Consider the following 22949-nt stretch of genomic DNA (forward strand, 5'->3'; position numbering starts at 1 on the left):
CTCACAAATATGAAAAAGAAGAAATACTAAACACATCTTTTACTGATCAATGAAATAAAAGGGCCTTTGAAAAAAAGGACTAAAAATTAATTGGAACCTAAATTACATAAACACAAAGAATTTGTGGGTCAAAACCAAATAGAAACAATAGAACATTCCATCAGTAAAAATGACAACGATGAGACAATATACCAAAAGTAATGGGATACCACTAAAGTAGTGCTTAGAGGAATATAAAATTTATATATATATATATATATATATATATATATATATATGTATATATATATACATATATATGTATATATATATATACATATATATGTATAATGCATGCACACATACATAATGTATGTGCATGCATATATGTACACATAGATACACCTATGTATAGATAATACACATATATGCATGCACATATATATGCATGCGCTTATATACACACTAATATATTTCATATGCATATATAAACATTTTCACTAACAAAATAAAAGAACAAATCAATGAATTGGGCATGAAGATTTAAAAAACTAGAAAAGCGATAAATGTAAAACCCTCAATTAATTATCAAAATATGAATTCTGAAAATCAACGAGGTTAACAAAAACGAATGTTAAAAAAAAATCTACCACTTAACTGATAAATAAAACTGGGATCTGTTTTTAAAAATAAAGCTATGCTATGTCTTTGTGATTAATGCTTCCTTTCTAGATTTTTACTAACAATTTCTTGAATAATACATTCTAGATTTTTACTAGGAAGGGAAATCAACTTCATTGGCCTATAGTTTGTAAACTTCATTTTCTTCCCTTTTTTTGTGGGGGGTGGAATAAGGAAGGGGAGAGGAAGAAGGACAATACTTATCTTTTATAATTCTGCAGCACCCTTCTTGTTCTCCATGATGTTTCAAAGTTCTCTGGCAATGACTGGGCTATTATCATTGTGTCCTAGGATAAAGTTCACCTGGATGAAGTAATAGAAACTCATCCAGGATGACAAGTGTTTTCATGCTAGTTCATACCATCATTTAAGAATGCAGCATGATGACATTTGAAACAGTAACTTCTGTTTTCTAATTGCTTTATGTAATCTTCTCAAATCTCCCCACACAAATAAAAACTCCCCAAGGGTGGGTATAGAATGTTTTTCTTCATTTTTTTCCTCCCTACCACTACTACTACCACTATACTGTGTAAGCACAGATCTCTGAGCACAATAGATATCAGGTAAATTATAAGAAATCCATTGGTTCCTTGCCTCCTGCCCCCATTCCATTCAGGTGTCCCTACTAGCTTTCACTCATGGATTCAGATATACAAACTGTCACTGTGGACTAAGAAGATCTAAGGTGTCCCTCTCAGAAGGTGATTGGCTTAGTTACCAGTCTTCATTCTTGCTTCTGAGGTCCTAACCCTGTTACTCAGAAACCTCTGCATAGATCCTAACCTTTCGTGGCTTCTGCCTTCCCTCTGATGACTATCTCCAACTTATGCTGTATATACTTCATTTATACATAGCTGTTTGGATCTTGTTTCTTCCATGAGACTGCGAGGTCCCTGCGAGCAGGGGCCATTTGTTTGTTGGTTTTTCCAGCTTGCCCTTATATTTCTCATGCTTAGCACAGTGCCTGACACATAAGTAAGTTGCTAACTATATACTTGTTGATTTGACAGGACTTGTGGCTCAGACTCTCTGACCTGTGCTCCTGAACCTTTGTGCTCCAGTCTCCTGGCCTGAGATCTCAATACCTGATGCCTAAACCCTTGGACTCTGGGCTCTGCCTATGACTAGACTCATAGTGTTTGCCTGTTTCTCTCAGTATTCTTTGACTACTCTTCACTTTATTTTTTGGCCACTTGATTTAAAGTACCTGCTAGCTTCATTAACATCTATAAAGACTCCCTGTTTTGGTCCATCTTGTCCCATTACCTCTCAAACTCTGGCATGGCAAAAGCTTATTAAATGAAAAAGATATTGCTCTACATGAGTTTGCTGGAATTTTTCAGGTACTGGGCCAGGAATGGCATCTGCTTTGTAGGCAGTGGACACATACGTGAAGCGATGCCCCAGAACCCACCTCTGACCATTTGTATGAAATGATATTGATTGAACAGCCCATTCCAACTCTATTAAAGAACCATCTCCACTGGGATATTGATTTGTCCTTACCACAAATGCCTGATGGGCATAGATGTGTGTTTCATGGCCACAAGAGCTCCTCCCCAGTCCAAGAACCAAATGTTATACTCTTCATCAAAAATCTGGAAACAAAAAATCAGGCGGGGGGGGGAGCGGAGAGAAGGATGAGGAGAATTAGAATTATTCAGTCAATGTGAGCACATCACAAATTCACTCAGAAGTGTATTTGCCTTTAGAAAGGCTTTTCAGGCATATGAAGATTCAACCTAGGCTTTCTATACAGTATAGCTTGGAGATTTCTGCAAGTTTTGTTCCTCCAGTCTGCATCCTTTTCTTCTATCTAATCTACACTGATGGTTATTATGTTCAGACAAAGGCAGGTTCATGTAGAATTTAGCTGTTCTCTGCCTTGCACTGCCACCTGTTTTCTGCTACTTGTGTCCTATTTCCTAATCCTCACTATAACATCATTCTCTTCTTAAGGACAAAGATCCCACCTCTGCATTCCCCACAGCACGTAGAACAGGGCTTTACATGGAGCATGAGCTCATCAAAAGCTTATGGACAATGCTTTATACTCCTGTCCCCAAATATGAACTGACCTAAAAAGGGAATCCCTTGGCCACCATCTAACATCACCACTCAATGGAAAACACATACCTATGCATAATTCATGGCTCTTTGGGCAAATTATTCAACTGGTCTAAAATCTCTGTAAGGCTGTGTTTATGTAACACCAGAATAGCCATAGAATTGTTGAAAATTAAATCTAAAAAGGGAGCTTAGACATCATTTAGTCTAAATGTTTATTTCACAGAGGAAGTAATTAAAGATAGAGGTAAAATGACTCCTCCAAGGCTCCAGAGCTGGATAGGGCAGATTCAGAACTAGAACCCAGACCTTCTGACATATTTCCATCCACTTACAGCACACTGACCTCTACAATCAGTTTGCCTGGTTTTTCTGCTGAACTGATCCAAAGGAGCCAACATTTGGGCGTTGTGCAGTCCTCACCTAAGATCTCTATGCAGTGTGAGAACCCACAACCAAGGGTTATAGCTACTGACACATACAGACATGTCTCCCTCTGCCCTTCCCTAAATTACCTGTCTCCAGGTATTTCCCCCATCAGAAGAGACAAACATTCCAACTTCCGTGTAGGAGAGTTCTGTGCCCACGTTACCTGAAATAGAAGCAAATCATTTGAGAAGCATGAGGCAGCTTTGAGAGTAAATTGGTTTGTAGAGAGTAATGTACTGAACAGCTTTTGTTTGGTTTTGACTTTTCTATCTGAGAACCACAGCACATGGTGGGAAAGGAAACCAAATGCACGAAGGAAAAATAGGCTTCAAAAAAAAGTCAGGAAAATATCACATTACTGTAAGACTTGGAGTTTCCAAGTAGTCAATGGAGATTTTGTACATATTTAGCTATTTTGGATCATGGAATTGAGGAATCTTGAGTTGGTTAGACTGGTCAATATTAGGCCCTGGTGCAAGCATCTCCTCCCTAATCAGTAGCTATCTAGCCTCTACTAACATATATCCCGCAACAGGGACTGAATGACTTAATGAAGCAATTCATTCCACTATGGGACAGCCAAGGCAGAACCACCAGGACAACTTGGGGATTCCCAACAAAAGCAGAATAAAATGTGAGGCTTTACTTCTTTCTGAGTGCTTGAAGGCACATTTACTTTTAAAGGAGCCCCGTCCTACCAAAGACTTCTTTTCCTTAGCCAGTAAGCATGTATGTACCATTACAAACTGCTTGAAAATTATAAGCTTTCTTTGTGTGGTGGCAAAGAATTGCAAATCGAAGGGATGCCCATAAATGGAGGAATAGCTGAACAAGTTGTGGTATATGAATGTAATGGAATACTATTGTGCCATAAGAAATGATGAACAGGCTGACTTCAGAAAAACCTGGAAAGACTTACATGAATTGATGCTGAGTGAAGTGAGCAGAACCAGGAGAACATTGTACATAGCAACAGCAGTATTGTAATGATGATCAACTGTGAATGACTTAGCTCTTCTCAGCAATACAATGATCCAAGACAATTCCAAACGACCATGATGGAAAATGCTAACCACATCCAGAGAAAAAAACTATGGAGTCTGAATGTAGATTGAAGCATATTATTTTTACTTTGTTTTTGTTTTTTTTTCTTTCTCTTTCTTTTTCCCTTTTGTTTTGATTCTTCTTTCACAACACGACTAATGTGGAAATGTTCCATGATTGTACAAGCATAACCTATATCAGATTGTTTTCTGTCTCAGGGAGACAGAAGGGGAGGGAAGGGAAGAAGGGAAAAAAATTTGGAACTCAAAATTTTACAAAACTTAATGTTGAAAAGTATCTTTACATGTAATTTGAAAAAATAAAATATTATTAAGAAAAAAGGAAAACTATGAGCTCTTTTTATTGTACTAGAATTTTATGCCTTTCCACTCCAATCCACTGGCCCTAATTCTATCTTGTGGAACCATACAGTATTAATGTACTTGCTCCTCTAGTTGAGATTTTTTCATCTCTTTCCTCACTGCCCCCTTCCCTCTTTTTCTTCTTTAATTATCTTTTTTCTTAAATTTTGTTAAACCAGACCTGCAATTTTACCAGTGTATGGAGCCCTCAGCAATCAATTCTCTCCACCATTGCATATCACCACCAGCTTTGCCACTGATAATCTTGGAAAGTTACCTGGGACACTAAGAAGTAAATTGACTTGCCCAGGGTCACAAAGCCTCACTGAAGTCTCACATTGTAATGTGAGAGGCAAGACTAGAGCCTAGGTCTTCCTGACTCCAAGGCCAACTCTCTTATCATGTGCACCACACCACTTCTTGAACATCTGTAGTCCTTTTAATTCAACAGACATTTGCTTCAGTTCTTCCTTGTATGACATAATTTTGAGTCCTTCAGTGTCCTATTTTTCATTTCCTGGATAATATTCAGACTGTTGATTTCCTTTTAAAATGTGGCATACAGAACTTAACATAGTGATACAGATGTGTCCTGACTGGAGCACAATAAATCTGGACATTCTATTTCATTCTCTTAGTGTCTTAAATTACATTAGATTTAGAAGCAGCTTGCTCACACCAATGACTTTCATTCTCCTTAAGTCTCAGCATGTGTATGCTAACTCTTGAAAGCTCTATAAAAGCTCTGCTTTACTTTTTCTCCTTACATAGTACCTAGGACTGAGAACAGGCGTCTATGGGATGTTATTTGATAACCCAATCAGAAGCTGCTTGGGTCACCACTCTGAAAGAAAACTGAAAATATACCCCTTGCTGCTCATTTCTCATAATCTTTCATATACTCCATTGCCTTCCATCATCTTTGCTTCTAGAAGTTTTGTGTTCTCCACCACCACTCCATCCTCCCAGTGGGGAAAAGGACTACGTACTCTGTGCAGTTCAATTTTGATAGGCAACATGGAGAGCACCAGATGTGAAGCTACACTTTGGTAAAGTGATTTAGCTTTTTCATCTATAAAACAGAAAGTCTTCATATTTTTTAACTCCTAGCACTGTTGTGAGAATAAAATAATATATTGTATATGGAATCATCTTTAACCATAATCTGCATCCTTTTCAGCACAGTGCTAAATGAATGTTTGTTGAATGAATAGAACTATCCCAGTTCCTCAAATCCACCCTTGAACCAAAGTCAATGGGTACATGTGTGTGGGAAGGGGGGCAGTTCTGTGTGGAAAAAGAAAAAAAAACATATATGCATGTGAAAATGCATTGCAGTGGCTGGCATTTTTTTCCTTAAAAATAGCAGGAAAGCAATGTTAGCTCCTACACATCTGTAACCTAAATAAGAGTACAATAAAAAGGCAATAATGAAAATGTTAATTGAGCTCCTGACATTTAATGCTCCAAAATGAGAAATTAAATCCCCACTACTGCCTGTCAAACCCCCATCAGCATTAGAGAGTGCACAACTAGCCAACTTATTTTGACACGCAAGCTTCCAAAAATAACCCCCAGGTTTTATAAGCAGTGGAGCTGGGAAGTGATCAGAGAGAGGTTTGTTGAATAGCTCCAAAGAATGGGTGTCTAGAGTAAATGATCCCATTCCCTTCACTGGGGATTGGAGAAGACATCACTGAAGAAAAGAGAAGCTACTGATCTTCTTGGGAAAGCTGTCTTTCGATGGAATTACAGAGCTGAGAGGGAGCCTTAAAGATCACTTAGTCTAAGCCTTCATTTTGAATATATGCTCATCAATGCCCACCCAACCATTCATGAAGAACAGCTCACATTGTTTACATACTGCTTTACTGACAAGAATTGAAAATGTTCTTATTTCCATTCTACAAGTGAAGAAACCAAAGGCTTGAAGACGGAAATAATGATAATGATAATAGTAATAATAATAGTTAGCATTTACACCATTCATTGAGGTTCACAGAGTGCTTTGTATGTGTTAGTTCTTTTGCTTTTCACAACAAACCATCAAGTGCTATTATTAGTTCCATTTTACATAGGAAGAAACAGGTTGAAAGAGGTTGAATGACTTGCTCAAGGTTGCAAAGCTAAGTGTCTGAGTAGGATTTGAACCCAGGTCTTCCTGATTCCAAGTATAGCACTCTTTCTACTGCACCACTTAGCTTCCTGTAAGGAGAGTTGGGTCACTCAGCTAGTAATTGTCTGGGGCAGAAATGACTTGCATACAGAATTAATGGCTGATCTAAAACCAGAGTTCAAATTCATGGGGCCTTAGAGAATATCTGGTAATAAGATCATAGATTTCAAGTTGAAAGGAACCAAAAAATCATCAAATATAACTCCCTCATTGAATAGGTAAAGAAATTGAAGCTGAGGTAAGTTCAACAACTTGTCCAAAGTCCTACAGGTAATATCAGAAATGGGATGTGAACCCAAGTTCCTGACTCCTAAGACAGAGAGTTCTGTTCACTAACCCTTGCTGTCTCCCCCAAAAAGACAGATGTCTGGCATGTTAGATGAGCCCTCGTTTTCCAGGGAAGATGGACCTCATAGGTTATTTAGTGTAATTCCTTTCTTTTACATGTAAGGAAACTGAGAGTGATTTGCCTAAAAATGTACAGAAAATAAATAACAGAGCAGGAATTCAAATGCACATCCTGGCTCTCAATCCACTTTCTTTTTACTCCACCAATGCTGCCTCTTGTGTTATATCTTGACTCTCAGTTCAGTGTGTCATGGTGTTAAGAACATCATAGTGATAAGAACATATGTAGTGATAAGAACACTGGGTTGGGACTCAGAAGATCTGGATGTCATCATGGCTTCTCACATCTGCTATTTGTATGATGATCAAGTCTTTTGTTTTTGTGGGTCTCATTTTCATCATTTGAAAATGGGGATAATGCTTGCATTACTTGTCAGAAAATCATATTACAAGAAATGTGGGTTAATCTTCATGGGTATTTGGGTGGGCTTTGGGGAGTTGGTTTTACCTCCCTCTTCATACATCTCTGCTGGGCTTGATGTTCACAATCACAGAAATCAGCACATCTGAAAAGCTTTGCTCTGAATTCAAGGGGGTCTAAGAAGACAGCGGTCAGTTTATCTTATTCTTCCCATTTGTTAAGATATGATTATTAGGGCTTAAGATTTCATAGCTAAAGGGGCAGCTAGGTGGCACAGTAGATAGAGCACCGGCCCTGAAGTCAGGAGTGACTGAGTTCAAATCCGGCCTCAAAGCAAACACTTAACACTTGCTAGCTGTGTGACCCTGGGCAAGTCACTTAACCCCAATTGCCTAAAAAAAAAGAAAGAAAGAAAAAAAGATTTTAGAGCTAAAGAGATCCCCCTTATTTTACAAATGAGGAAACTGAGGTCCAGAGAGCTTCAGAAACTTTCCCTAGATCACACAAACAAAGCTGGCATTCTAATTCACATCCTCTTCTTCTAAATCCAGGTCTCATTCCAACATAATAGAAGAGATGGGAGTGTCTCCATCAATATCTCTAAATGCCCCAGCACCTTGCACTACCTCATAAAATGTCCTATTAGCCCCTCTTTGCTAGAAATATCTTGAATGGCTGAGAAAAAGGCTATTTTGGATTCATGTTCGAAACAGGTAAAGTGACAGAGGTGGTAAGGATCAGCCAAAATACTTGGGTATATTAGTTAAGGGAAGCAGATGCTTCTATTCCCTATAGGTTGTGGAGTAAGAGAGAGGAAAAGAGTGACTACCTTTTAAAGGTTAATCGGAACACTAACGAAGTTTCATCACCCACAATGACAATTTTAACATTCCTGCTCTAAATCACATTGTCTGAGTTGGGACTTAGTTACCTTTTTCCAGAACTGAGGTATCAATAACCCTTACTGGAATGGGGTTGCTTAGTTTTATAGACCCGGGGCAAATGTAGGTTGAGACAGAGTTACTAGTTACTTAGGGAGTGTGATACTATAGGATCCTCAGTTTGTTTTTTGTTGCTGCCTGACATTCTATTTCCAGGGAGATACAGCCTTTTCTTCCATCATTAAGAGAGAAGGCAGATGATGTAGATTTCCCTAGGAGATGGCACGTACCTGAAATTCATACTCAAGTGTAAACTACTGACAGAATAGCCTCATGTGGGTATAGATTTGGCTATAAGGGAAAGGTAAAAAGATCAAGAAAGCAGTGAGCCCTGGTGAGTTTGTGTGTGTGCGCGCACGCGTGTGTGTGTGTGTGGGGGGGAATGGGGAAGGAGTCTAGCTGAAGAGATTAAAAAATGCAAAATGGGAGGTCCAGGGCCACCAGAGACTTTGCTTACACCACAACCTTGCCACAAGTAAGCCATGACAGTATCTGATAGGGAAGAAGTTGGGAGCAGGTTTGTAGACAAACTCCAATGATTCCAACTCTAGCTTTTAATCCAGCATTTGCAAACCATTTTTTGAATGCAAACAATGTATTCCTCCCAGACTCCCTGTGGCATATCATCAAATCCATTAATCCTAAACTCAAAATACAGGGAAGAAAAAATAACTTTGAGATGTTGATATTCTGAGCTATGTACAGAGCATATTCATGAAAGGGTTTTCTTTAAGCAAAGAGTGAATTTTAAGTTATTTTAGAATTCATAGGTGAATCACTGAGTCCATATTTTATAGTTTTGAAGGAACCTTAGGAAACATATGGGAGAGTTTTGTGAGTATGATTTTGAGGCAGAATGAGAAGGGTGTCATTTCAGGTTTTTCTCCAGGCTCATGGGCACAAATAAATATCTGTCTTGGAACAAGGTAAATATTGACTGTCTCCTTGGTGAAAATAGAGATTTATAGAGATTGGGGTTGATTTTTTTTTTTTTTACCAAACCTGTGCTTTCATCAGTGTACTTCAGGTGAGACTATTCTACCCAGATAGATCAATGCCTTTTCTGAAACAAAAGAATTTGCCTGGGGAAAATGAGGGCAACAATGGTCCTACAGAGTTCAACAGAATCTTAGAGGTCTAGTCCAACGCTTTCATTTTACAGATAAAGAAACTGAGGCAGAGAGCATTTTATATTATTTGCTCAATGTCACACAGGCAGAAAGCAGAAATTCAAGGTCAGGTCAACTACCTAAAGTCACAGAATTCACTGGTATCCAATCTAGGAACTAATTCCAGGACCTTAATTATCAGTACATTATTCTGATTGAATAGGGAAGGAAGGAAGGAAGGAAGGAAGGAAGGAAGGAAGGAAGGAAGGAAGGAAGGAAGGAAGGAAGGAAGGAAGGAAGGAAGGGAGGGAGGGAGGGAGGAAGGGAGGAAGGGAGGAAGGGAGGGAGGGAGGGAGGGAGGAAAAAGCATTTATTAAGTACAAAGCACTATACTATGTAATAGGGATACAAATAGAAAAGTAATACCATTCCTAATCTCAAGATCATTTTCTAATGGGGGAGATAATACATATAGAAGGTTTCAGGGGCAAGTCAGATATAAAGATCTCATGGCCAACAGGGTGCAGCAGCAAAACAGAAGGTAATGACTCTGCTTTAATGACATTTTCAATGACAAAGTCAATTACTTTTGTGGAGAGAACTTTCTTTTCTGTGTTTTTGGCCGCTGTGATTCTTGTGCCTATAGAGATGGTTGCCAGGCCCCACCTCCATGGGGATTAATTCCTGGGATAACAGCCATAGGGGCTGGGTTGGAGGCAGCTTCTGTGGTCTGGTGGGTGCTGCCATTCCTGAGGCTCTTGGGTGTACCTGTTACTCAGTGGCAGTTGGTAGCAGTCATAGCAAGGAACAAGAGCCCCCTCTTTATAGTAAGGGCTCCCCTCAATGTCAACTGAGCAGCCCAAGCTGGGAGCAGAGCTGAGGGTCTATGGAGCATTCCCGGCTCCTAGACACAAGGACCTAAGTTTTCTCCCCTATGGTCCATGGGGAGGTAATGGTCATCAGAGTAATGGTGGTACCCACAATGTTCCAGTACCCCTGCTAGGATGGCCAACCGCCATAGGTGGCAGTTGGTTAGCACACGGTAGGGATGGCTGAGAGTGTTAGATTTGCAAGAAATCTCAAAGATCATCCAGTCCAACTCCCTCACAATTTACAGCTGAGGTACCCTACATGACTCTGGGAAAGTCATTTAACCCCTCAGGGCTTTCTAAACTCCTCTCTATGACTTTAGGTTGCAGATAATATAGTGACCTTCATTAGTAGAGGGAGTTTCCTCATTCATCCTCCTGAATACCTTGTACCCATGAAATCCTAAGTCTAGCGCCTTTTCATAGCTGATAATAAGCTAGAGGTATAGACTGGCCTTCCAAAGCAAAGAGTAAAAATGAAATTTTCAAAAACATTGAGATGAGATTTGGAAGCTTTCATCCAAAGGAAAGATTTTTTCCAAAGAAGTCCAGTTTCTCACATTTGGATATGCTGTCCATGCTAGGCTAGGTCATATTAATTCATTGTAGTCCAAAGACCCTCCAGGGATCCCCAAGAAAGAAGAAACCTACTGGTATCATTTAGCAGAAAGAGGACTTGCCTTGGAGTCATAACAACTAGGTCCACATTTCTGCTCTGACAGTGCCTTTGCACCCTGAGACTAAGTTTTTTTTTCTAAATCTGCAAAATGACCTTGTTGTAAGAATCAAACGATAATGCATATAAAACAATTTGTAAATATCAAGCATTCTAGTGATTTTCAGTTTAACCTTACATTTCTTTACCTCTTATTCCCAAATTGTCTATCAAAATGCTAATCATTTGCAAACTAAGATTTCAAAGGAACTTGTTAGTTAAATAACTCTAAAAAGAATCTTTTTTATAACATGAGTAATCATCCCTAATTTATGCTTTAGAATTGAGATTTTCCTACGTCGGGTTTTATTAAAGGGGGAACACCTACATAAATACAGTTTTAGTCTTTGTCTTTAGTAGTTAGATATGCTATTGCTAAATTCTGATGACCGTCATTATATGCAATGTGGGACAGTGGAAAGAATGTGGGATTTAGAGTCAGAAGACCTAGGCTCTAAACCCAGCTCTGTCACTTGCAAATTTTTAACCCCAGGCAAATCTGTTAATCTATCTGGGCCTCAGTTTCCGAATCTGTAATTGAAGGAATTAGTCTTGATGGACTTTGAGGTTCCTCCCAGCTCTCAACCTATGATCCTGATGTCACATGATAATGATTGGGCTATTACAATTGCTTATACATTCCGATTTTCTGGGACCCTCAATTACATGCACTGAGAAGAAATGGGACAAAGCAAAGAATACCCTGGCCTAGGAATAAGCAGATCTGGGTTTGGATCTTCCTTTTTTACTAACTTGTTGTGTGATTTGGGGCAAGGCATTCTATCTCTAAAATGATAATTTTACAGCATTACCTACTACACAATGTAGTTCTGAGGATTCCATGAGATAAGGGATGAAAAAATAGTTATAAACTTGAAGCTCCCTAAATACAAGTGAGCTATGATTACAATTCATAATTATCATCATCACCATTATTGTTACTGCTGTCACTGTTTCAAGGAGATGGTCCATGAAAGGGAAGAAGGAGCATCATCCTTACCTGTGGCTACCACCAGCCCAGGGGCCGTGTCTTTGCTGGAGATTCGTCCTGCTGAATATGGGTTTTCTGAGAGCTGCAGATGGAGATGTAAGGAACAAAAGGGCTACAGAAGGAAAAGAAAAAGGAAATAGCATTATGTATAGAAACCACTACTTGAGAGGTAAGGTGAGGGGAATAACAGTTCCCGAGAAGGACATGGCTTAAAAGGACAGTGCTTGCATCTTCTTCCGGGCTTTGTATAATGAAGATGACCATTTTGTTATCAGTTAAGACCTTCCCCACTAACTGATGACAGCCATTGTCTGCCTTAGCCAGTCAAGATAGTTCAGCACTCTCAACTCCATAAATACACCTTGTATCTTGTTGCCTTCTCCTCCTTCTTCATGCTATCCCCTCAAACATAGGAGGCTCCCCCTACTTCCTATCTAACTTATTTCCCTACTTCCTATCTAAATTATTCCCCTCCTTCAAAGCTTAAGTTAGGTGCCACCTCCTCCATGAGGTCTTCCATGACTCTACCTCTCCGAGACCCGCCATTGGAAATGATCCTTTCCCCACCAGGACTATGTAGTAGCTCTTATGGCACTGATCACGCTCCATTTTGTATTGTAGTTATCTGTGTCATCTCCCTTACTAGAATGTAAGGTCCATGAAAGAAGGAGATGTATTTTATTCATTCTTGAGTACCACTTAGCACCAAGTGCCGGGACCAGCACATAGCAGGCAGACACTCAGTTTCTCTGTTATGAGTGACTCCTTGCTGACTGATAGATTCACACAAATCATGAAAGAGTTAGGGGCTGCCCATCCTGACTTTTGTGCTACATAAGTATGAAAGCTGGGTTCCCAGGATTTCTCCAAAGAAGCTATAGGAGATCTCTGAACAAATCTGACTGAATATATGGGTAATCTTTGCCAACAGATACCTCCAAAAGCAGTAGCCCTCGGCACTAATCAACTCATCTAGTGGCCTTCAAAAAAGAACCCACTAAGTGCTGTAAGACTGACCAACAAGCAGTTGACAGGGCTCCCTCTCAAATCAGTGTCAGGAGCCTGCAGCAGACGCCAATCCCTGCCTTTGTTGTAAGTGATGTAAGTCTTCACTTGGTCATCCACCTTTTTGTTGGCCAGGAATAACCCTTTGATGCCTGCTACCTAGGATAAGGAGAGAGAGAAAGAAGAAATACAATTGGGGAAGGGAGCTAGGAGCAAAACTTCATGAAAGAATCACAAAAACATTCAACACACACTTCATTCATTTTTGAGTGGGAAGGGACATTAGACATCATCTAGTTCAATCACTTCATTTTACAAATGGACAAACTGAGGCCCAGACAGAAGTAATGTGCTCAAGGACACCAAAATAGTGACAATGGGGCCAAGAATCCAGATATCTGGACTCCCAACTTATCTCTCCTCCAAGAGGACCATGCAGCCCAGTCACATGAAGGTTTTTGAAGGAAGAAAAAAGGAAGGACATCTCAAGGGGCCTATTTTATAGAGAGGAAGCAAAAATTCAAAGGGCAGTGGAGTTTGTCTCCATGAAAAGGGAGCACCCTTTTTTTTCAGAGCCATTCTATTACCCCCTACCTGCCCTAATTCCTCTAAGGACTTGCTCAGGTGACTGTAAACTAATTTCAGCTAAGGCGTTAACTGATAAAGGTTTAAGGGGTCACCTCTTCTCTGAAATAGCTGTTGGCTGATAAGGTGGCTACTGTAGATAGGAAAACCTCAAAACAGAGAGGAAGGGACCCTTAATGGAGAACTGACACCAAAATGGCAACATGGGAGGTATTTCAGAACCAACATCCATAAATCAGACCATGGTGATCTGCTTATTCGCTCTAGTTATTCACAAAGCTAGTACTTATTTTTCAAAGAAAGAAAACGTGATGGGAAATCAAGAGTCTCCCCTACTCCCACAAAAAAAAAATAGCCTTTATCTATTATAGCAAGTGATTTTATCTCCCTAATCCTCAGTTTCACATAGAGGAGAGGAAAAATTATTTTTAATGGCCTATTTGTTACCAAAGTTTATTGAATTGTGTATGGGGACAGCCTTGAGTTTTAGGAAGATCAGTAGGACAGCTGAGTACGAAGCACTGTGCTAAGCACAGTGGATACAAAAATGCACAAAACTGAGGTTGTGAGGGAGTTCCCTTTCTAATGGTGGAGTCAAATGTAAATAACAACATACATACAAGTTATAGACAAAGCAGCTGGAAGCTAAGCTCAGAAGGAAGGCATAAGCAGGAGAGAGAACTGGAATCAAGCCAACCCTTTTTCCCAAGTCTGGTTAGAGGCCCAGGTTCCATGGTAGCTGTGAAAGGAGTTGTTTGGGTACAAGAAGAAAAGTGCTCTTCAGATTCAGAAATCACAGTATATTCATTTACTTAATGAAAAAAGAAGGCTTTTTTTTTTTAACAGAAATTTCACTGGCCCAGAGAAGCTGCCAATCTAGATAAAAGATTAACAAAATACATCAAGGAAAAAAGAGAGTTTATCTGGAAGAGACCCAATTTGGAAGGTTTGCAAAATGGCCAACAGTTTAATTAATTAAATATCTTAGTAGAAAAATAAAAAAAGGTAAGGATGAGAAGGGAGAGAGACGCCTGGAGAAGAAAGAAAGACAGGAGCACTGTAAGGAGAAGGCTTTTCTACCAGCTACCTACCTTGGTGAGTCAACTTGTTTTATCATATGTAGAAGACTTCCTAATAACTTCAGGAAGAGGAATATTCCTGTTATTTGGCACAGACCAAATCAGGGCACAAAGGCCTCTGTAGTTTTTCATGTCTTTAATTGTAGCAGAATAGGATGCCAGTTTTCCTTCCTCCATCTGCCAGCCAAGGAAGAATATCCCAGCCCATAATTTCCTGATATCTCTCTTGGTCTGAGGTGTTGTGTGATTTGTCAAGCCCCTCATACCTTCTCTGAAACCAGACAACTGGTACATTGTAGATAAATGAATTCCCCATCCACCATCTCTTTTCCCCAAACCAAGTGGTCCCATTTCTGAGATGTCAGGTCACTATGCAAAATTACCATGGGCTTAAGCCGCTGCTGCTTCCTTCTCATTCCAGGGATATTAATAATCATTTCATATGACCAGGTAAAATTAAACATTGTTTTTCAGAACAGCTTTGTCAGTTACAATGGCTATATCTCACCCCATCATCCTTAAAGCTATATATCACCATGATTTATCACCACAAGTGTATCTTTGACTGTTTTTTGTTTTTCATTAATCAATCTCTTCTTGATTTCCAACGTTAATGTAACCTTTGTAATCTCAAGGAACTGTCTAGAATTTTTTAGAAGCCCTAGATTTCCTGTATTAAAGTAGAACAGTTGGCTGGCAGGGGAAATTTCTATATCAGACATCCATTCTCTGAGTAGCAGAGAAGATATGGATCAACAATCCCACTGACTTTTTCTATGGAGATAGATACTGAGATAGTGGAAAGAAGTGTTTTACAGATAAACTTGAATTAAATGTGATTCTTTCCCCTCAGTAAACAGCTTCGGAAAACCAAGATCCTAGATCAAGAATTAGAAAGAATTTTAGAGGGCATATAGTCCAATGCCAAAATTTTATAAATGAGGAAACTAAGACACAGCAAGGTCAAGTGATTTGTTCAATGTCAAATAACTGGTAAAGTGCCACAGGTGGGATTTAAACCCCAGATCCTTTAACTCCAGAAACTAGTGCCTTTTGTTCTATGTTATAATGAACAAATATGTCTGCTGCTACGAGCCAACACCCCCAGGGAAAGGGCAGAAGATCAGGTATGCTGCCAAAGAGAACATGGCACTGTGATATGATCATCCACTCCTCTTGGAAACTTTGTCCTTTTGGGCATTGTATCTGACAACTGGCCACTTGCTTGAGGCCACCATTTCCAGGTGGCACAGGCATCTGTCCCTCACCTCCCAGGACAAGGAGGTCTGGGTCCAGCAGAGAAATTCAATTACTATTGTGTACCCTGGGGATGCTTCCTCTAGCACAGTCTCTGATGAGGAATAGGTGAAAGGGATGGAATAGTCATTTTCACATAGTGGGTCTTGGCTTTAGCTTGCCAGCAGCTGCCCATCTGGCTTTTAACCAGGGTTGGAGAATTCAGGGAAAGGAGGACAGGTATTTAGTCAGGGAGATTCAAGGGCAAAAAGACAGTAGAGAGAAGTGATGTGAGAGAAAACAGGGACAATGTAAGAGTATTACCATTGCCTAACTAAATCAAATAGATTTAATCTGGTCCAGCCCCCCTCATTTTATAGATGAGAAAAGTGAGACAATATGCAATAGTGGAATGCTAGATAGAGAGTTGAGAGAACCTGGGTTCAAATCATGGATTAGCAACCAGACTACCTGTTTAACCTTGGGCAAATTCCTTTACCTTTCTGAGGCTTGTTTTCCTCATCTGTGAAATGAGAAGATTGGACTAGATGAACTCTGAGAAACTTTCAAGCTTTAAATCCAGAATCCTATGAAGGCCAGAGGCTTAAATAACTTTCCCTAAATCATTGGAGTATTAAATAAAAGAATATTAAATAACCAAATATTAACTAACAAAATCAAACCCAGGTTCCTCTGACCCCAAATCCTACGCTCTTTCTTTATGCCATGCAGTAGATATTGGACACCATGGCTCACATGGTATATCTATCTAAATTATCCTTGAAGCAAATGAGTCAGACCAGCTCTCCAGTGCATGCCTCCAAATAGCATGGCCTGTGGCTTTGAAAATTATATCTTCCAGTGAGTGATGTCTGAGAAAAGACCCCATGTGGAGATACATGTTAGAGTACCTAGGAATAATATCTAGGATATATGTTAGTATCTCACTGTGAGGTTTGAGATCTATGTCTGACACCTTATATTTGCTGGCTGACCATAGACAAGCTACTTTACCCCTCCAAGACTCACCTGTAAAATAATAATAATGCCATCTCATAAACTCTTATAAGTAAAATTTGTAAAACAATGCTTCCCCTCAAGCATTTAAGGATCTGAGGTTTTGTTGGTGGAGGATTCCCAGTACAGATGACAATACCTCCCTCCAGTCAATCAATTAGGACCACTAGGTGGCACAGTGGATAGAGCACTGGGCTTGGAATCTGGAAGACTCATCTTCATGAGTTCAAATACAAGCTAAGACACTAGCTGTGTGACCCTGGGCAAGTACTTTAATCCTGTTTGCCTCAGTTTCCTTATCTGTAAAATGAGCTGAAGAAGGAAATGGCTAACGTCTCCAGTATCTCTGCCAAGAAAACTCCAAATGGGGTCACAAAGAGTCAAACACAACTGAACAATCAATCAATGAGCACTTATTTTATGCACTATGTCCTAGGTGCTGGGGCTCCAAATACAATAAATGAAACTGTCCCTACTGATGAGGAGCTCACATCCTAATGGAGGAGATAACAAGGGCATTTAAGGTATATACAGAATAAATTTAAAGCAAAGAAACCCAAATACACACAGTAGTGTAGAGAAATCCTAGGAAGTGTGAGAGGGGGGAGATCAGGAAAGAGTTCATGTAGATGGTGTTTCTTGGGAGTTGAATCCTGAAGAATGAGAAGAATTCTGTGAGGGAGAAGGTGAGGAAGGAATGCATTCCAAGCACGGGACAACTAGTACAAATGCTGAGAAATTGGAGGTAGAACATCACACGTGAAGAATAAAGATAAGGCCAATTGGTTGGATGGCAGAGTTCAGGAAGGGGAAAATGTATAATGAGATAGTTGGCACAAAAGTTAGGTTAGGTCTAAGTTGGAGGGGCTCTAAAAGATAAGCATAAGGAGTTTATATTTGTTTCTGGAGAGAATAGGGAGCCACTGAGTTTATGAAGTACAGATGTTACATGGTCAGAATAGTACTCATTGAAAAACATCATTAGCATATGGTTAACCTGGTAGTGAGTCTCTCCAACATAGCTATATTGGTCCTCAGACAAGAGACAAATAGTGATTGCAACTGGGCTTGAAGATTTTTCAGCTTGGTAGGTCTGGCCAGGGCTCATAGTCTATTAACTTGATCTTTGAGATCCCAGGGTCAACATCTGCATCAAGACGCACAATTGGAGTAGAATGAGTAGTGGCTATACACCTTACCCACTGGAGAAATTTTGGCTGCCAGGGATCTCCATTTGAAAATCACCAGGATTTTAGAAAGGGCTACCCAGAATGAAAGTGCTGCCCCACTTAGCCACCTTCTCATGCTGTGCTGGGGAGAGGTTCCAATCTCAAGTACCGCCCTGGGCCGGGGAAGGATGGACATTGATGGACTAAAAGAGCTCTTCTCCTGCCTTCATGATGACATGAATCTATAATTGACAGCTTTAACTACTTAAGTCAGTCCCATCCAACATCAAATGGACTCCTGACACCTCAAACACAAGATGAATTATATGGCCTTGAAGTCGTCTTATCTCTCCTGATTATTTAATTACAGAGAGAAAAAAAATAACTTGCTTCCATACAGAGACTAGAGGGAGAATTTCTCTCTCATCAAGAAAGAACTAGAATGTCAGTCAGATAACATAACAGAGTCTGGCTTACTTGCTTTCCTGGACACCTGGGAAGGGGGAAAGGAATAAGCATTATGTAGCACCTACCATGCACTGTGCTTAGAGCGTTACAATTATTATTCCATTTGATCGTCACAAGGAACTCGGGTGGTAGCTTGCTGTTATCCTCATTTTCCATTTTAGGAAATCGAGGTAAATGGATTAAATGATTTGCTCAGGGTCACCCAGCTAGTAAAGTTGTCTAAAACTGATTTGAACTCAGATCTTCCTGACTCTAGGTCCAGCTCTGTTTACACTGTGCCACCTAGCTGGCTATGTATAGAGTCTGATGAGGCTGACCATTCTGGCAGGCAGCCTCACTCAGTACCAAAAACTGTCTTGAAAAATTACTCAATAGACCCTCTCTAACCCTAGCCCCCATCTACCTTGTGATGCTAACCAGAATGCTACCAATATCTGCTTTTGAGTTGATTCACAGGAAGATGGAGTGATATATCAGTTTTATCGCCTTGTCTTAGGTCAGTCTAAGTCTCCATATGATTGGCATTGCTTCACCAACCTCAACATCAAGGGAAAGTTACAAAAGAGGCCTAGCACACCCTGGCCAAAGATTCTACAGCAAAGGTCTAGTCTGAGTCCTTTTAAGGTAAAAGGCCACTGCATTTCCTGAAGCATCATCATCCATAGACGTAATGTACCCCAAACTAAGGACCCAAAGAGAGTTTTCCCCCAGCCTACGTTGTTGGACGGCACACAATCCTAGGGCCTGACGCCACAGTCATAGTACCATTTAGGCTTAATTAATCTAAAGGAAGGAACAGCTAGGTGTTACAGTGGAGAGAACACTGGGCTCTATCAGGAAGACTAATCCTTGTGTGTTCAATTATAGCCTCAGACACTTATTAGCTGTGTGATTCTGGGCAAGCCACTTCACCCCGTTTGCCTCAGTTCCTCATCTGTAAAATGAGCTGGAGAAGGAAATGGCCAACCACTTTCATGTCTTTTCCAAGAAAACCCAAAACGGGGTCATGAAGAGTCAGAAATGACTGAAAAATACTTAACAACAAGGAAAGAGGCCTTCCCTTAAATCACAGAACATTCTGGTACAATGCAAGCTAGTGTTACTTGCTCAAAAACTTCCTCATGGCCAAGGTCCAAATGCTTCTGCCTACTTCTCTACTATCTGTCTCATACCTGACTTTCCATCCATATTTCCTGGTCTTCCCTGGAGTTGCCCCTCTCTAAGCAGACTAGTATTCTCACTGTCCTCTAAAAACATCCTGTCCATTTCTAAATATGTTCTTTTATTGGAGCTTTTAAATTCTTTGTATTTCCCATATCCTCACTCTAGAATATTTCTATCCTAATTTCTGCTTATCTAAAGCTTACTCATTCTACAAGACACAACTCAATCCCCATCTCTTCCTTCAAGTCTTCCCTCATTACCCTTACTTGTCCAAATTGCTACATCATCTACATAAATCATCTGTTTCATGTGCCTAGAAATGGATTCAGGAAGCCTTGGGTTCAGAAATTTCCTCTAGAAACTCAGACTTAGAGCAAGTCACTCTCATAAGCCTCAGTTTCTTCACTTGTAGAATGGGGGAAATAATTAATAGCATCCACCTTACAGAGTTGTTCTAAAAATCAAATAAGCTGATATGTGCAAGCTTTCATTAGCTGTATACACTTTGCAAACCTGAAAGTACTATATAAATGTGAATTATTATTATTGTTATTATTCTCTCCAATTAGGCTATATGTTTCTTGGTCTCTTCCAAAGTGCTGTCTTAAGAGACAGTCATTAAATTGAATTAGAAATGAGACTTTCCTACAGTAACATTGCATCAAGCAGGTCCTGTTTTAAACAAACTGCCAGAATCTAGGGCAAGCTCAGTGTTTTACCCATACTTTGTAGCCGTAGAGACAGTATATACTTTTCTCCCAAAGACAGAAAGTATATATTAGTAAGAAGGGGGGGGGGAAGTGCACTTCTTGACTCACATATCATTTTGATTCATGCCCCACTTCAGATCAATGCATCTCACTGTTCTAAATGACCAAGCAATCCTCTCACTTCCCTTCACTGGAAGATGAATGGTTGAGGGCAGCAAATCTACTTATTAGCTCATTAGAAGGGTCAAGGATAGATGTATTTCTCAAGTGCCACTTCCTCCATGAAGCCTTCCCTGATCTATTCTCCTTCTCCCAGCCTTCTTATTGAAGAAATGATAAATGTTTATTCCCTTCTTTGAAGACAGCAATGTAAAGGAGGGGAAAAAAATCAAACTTAAAATCAGAAGAGAATTGAGTTTGTATCCTGCCTCTAACACTTAGTAAATGTGTGACCATGAGCAAGTCACAATCTCTGTGAGCCTCACTTCATTTGTTAAATGGAAGTAAATAACACCAATAATCCAAGGCTCACAGATCTTTTGGGAGTACTGAAATGACAGAATGTAGCCAAAGTGCTTTGAAAACCTCAAAATTGATATGTAAATATCAGATATTACTATTATCATTGGTATTTGTTCTCTCCCTATTACACTTAAGGACATCTTTACTTTCATTGTAGAGAATTAGGTGGTTGTATGTCTCATCTTCCCTATTAGGGTAGTGACCTTGCCTTAGTCATCTTCAATATGTTTTGCAAAGCCTAGCACAAGGCTCCTGAATAAAGTAAGAGCTCAGTGTTTATTGTACTGGATTAATTCAGTTGAATAAAATGGAATTTCTGGGATTAAAAATCACTTGGGGATATTTTCTACCCTTTTTTCTTCCTGAAATTCTAAAGGGGGAAAAAGAACCGCACCAAAGGTAACCTCATTGACGCTTCTTTATCAGAGCCCAGGTTAAAAAAAGAGGACATGATAGGCTCTAGGAACCAAAAATTATTATCATAACAGTCCAAGGCTAAGCTAGGCCAAAAAACTAAGAAACACAACAACTCTGACATTGATGTCTCTTGTTTGGACGACTTAAGGAACTCTGGGGAACATTAGCTAGAACTAGCCTCTGCAAACCCCAGCAAAATTCTACGGAGTAATCACGCCATCCCAAGAGCTTGGCTATTCTCAACCAGGACATTTCCTTCCAGCTGTATGTTATAACATATGCCTGGTGAATTTTAGAGAGTGAGAAGGGAATTAATGGATATTTTTTTTCATCTTATCCACTCCATTTTTCATCTCTCTCTTTTTTCAAATTGTTTTTCCTTTTTTTCTTTTAGACAAATACTAAAACTTAAATACATAACAAGAGAAGAAAAAGAAACTTATTATAAACTTAAATCATCTCTCTTTATGAACTGCCTCTCCATCCATTCTCATCTCTCCTACCCCAGGATAGGATTGTACCAAATTAAGTCATGATCCTGTCAATTTCAGGTATGGAATAGCCAACATGGCCCCCATCTCTGCAGCAAGGTTACCTCGAGGATGTCAGACACATGCACAGCACCACTACCTGAGCTTAAGAAGCTCCAAGGGAGAATCCTAAAGGATTTGTATCAGTCACAGTGTATGGATGGGCTAGGGCACTGTATTTACAATCAGAGGATATGAGTTCAAATCCTGGCTCTACTATTTACTATCTGTGAGACCCTGAGAAAGTCTTTTACATTTGTTTTGGCTCCAATTTCCTATCAAACAAGGAAACTAATGAAATAATCTCTGTTCCTTCTAGCTCTAGATCGTATGAGATAATTGGGACCAGTCCCCACCTCTGCTTCAGGCAGACAAGTATATTCAATAACATGAAAGGACACCCTATAGGTAATAAAGAGCCAGGCAATGACTCTACAATATTCTTTGTAATGGTGTGTCCTAGAGTGGACAAATGATTCCAAAAGACAACCTTGGTCACATACCTCGTATAGGTCAATGATGATATTGCCCTCTAGGCCCCGACTACTCTTGACATTCTCCAGGGCCAAGGTGAAGTAGACACCACGTGTGTCAGAGATGTAGAGGTTATATGTATCATTTTGGTTCCACTCTTGAACTGCTGCAAACACCTGGTTCTCATCTGTGCTGATTATATGCATGTCCTGTTGAAAGAAGATGGAAGACCTGTAATCCTGCAGTTCTCCCTATCCATTCTCCTGCCCACCAGGACTCCAAGTAATTACCCTGCCTTAGGAAACAGTTCATAAGGAGCATGAGTTATAGGTGATGTTAAACAATTTCGTGTTAGAGTGAGACTATAAATTATGAATGTCATGATTCCTTTTCCTTTCTTAATGACTATAGGATGGGTGACAGGGGCTTTGGTGGTTG

At 39.8% G+C, this 22949-nt stretch overlaps 1 protein-coding gene across 1 annotated transcript in view; it reads right to left on the bottom strand.

Moving 5' to 3' along the window:
* The window catches only part of SORCS3 (sortilin related VPS10 domain containing receptor 3), a 670210-nt gene that overhangs the window by 95310 nt on the left and 551951 nt on the right, over nucleotides 1-22949 (bottom strand). The window contains exons 9-13 of the mRNA XM_020987979.2: nucleotides 22541-22720; nucleotides 13153-13299; nucleotides 12145-12247; nucleotides 3246-3322; nucleotides 2170-2261 (exon numbers count right to left, since the gene is read on the bottom strand). Coding sequence (XP_020843638.1) covers nucleotides 2170-2261; nucleotides 3246-3322; nucleotides 12145-12247; nucleotides 13153-13299; nucleotides 22541-22720 — 599 coding nt within the window. The remainder of the gene's footprint in view (nucleotides 1-2169; nucleotides 2262-3245; nucleotides 3323-12144; nucleotides 12248-13152; nucleotides 13300-22540; nucleotides 22721-22949) is intronic.

This window comes from Phascolarctos cinereus, unplaced genomic scaffold (assembly GCF_003287225.1).
Source record: "Phascolarctos cinereus isolate Bilbo 61053 unplaced genomic scaffold, phaCin_HiC Scaffold_3;HRSCAF=262, whole genome shotgun sequence".
Taxonomy (NCBI): domain Eukaryota; kingdom Metazoa; phylum Chordata; class Mammalia; order Diprotodontia; family Phascolarctidae; genus Phascolarctos; species Phascolarctos cinereus.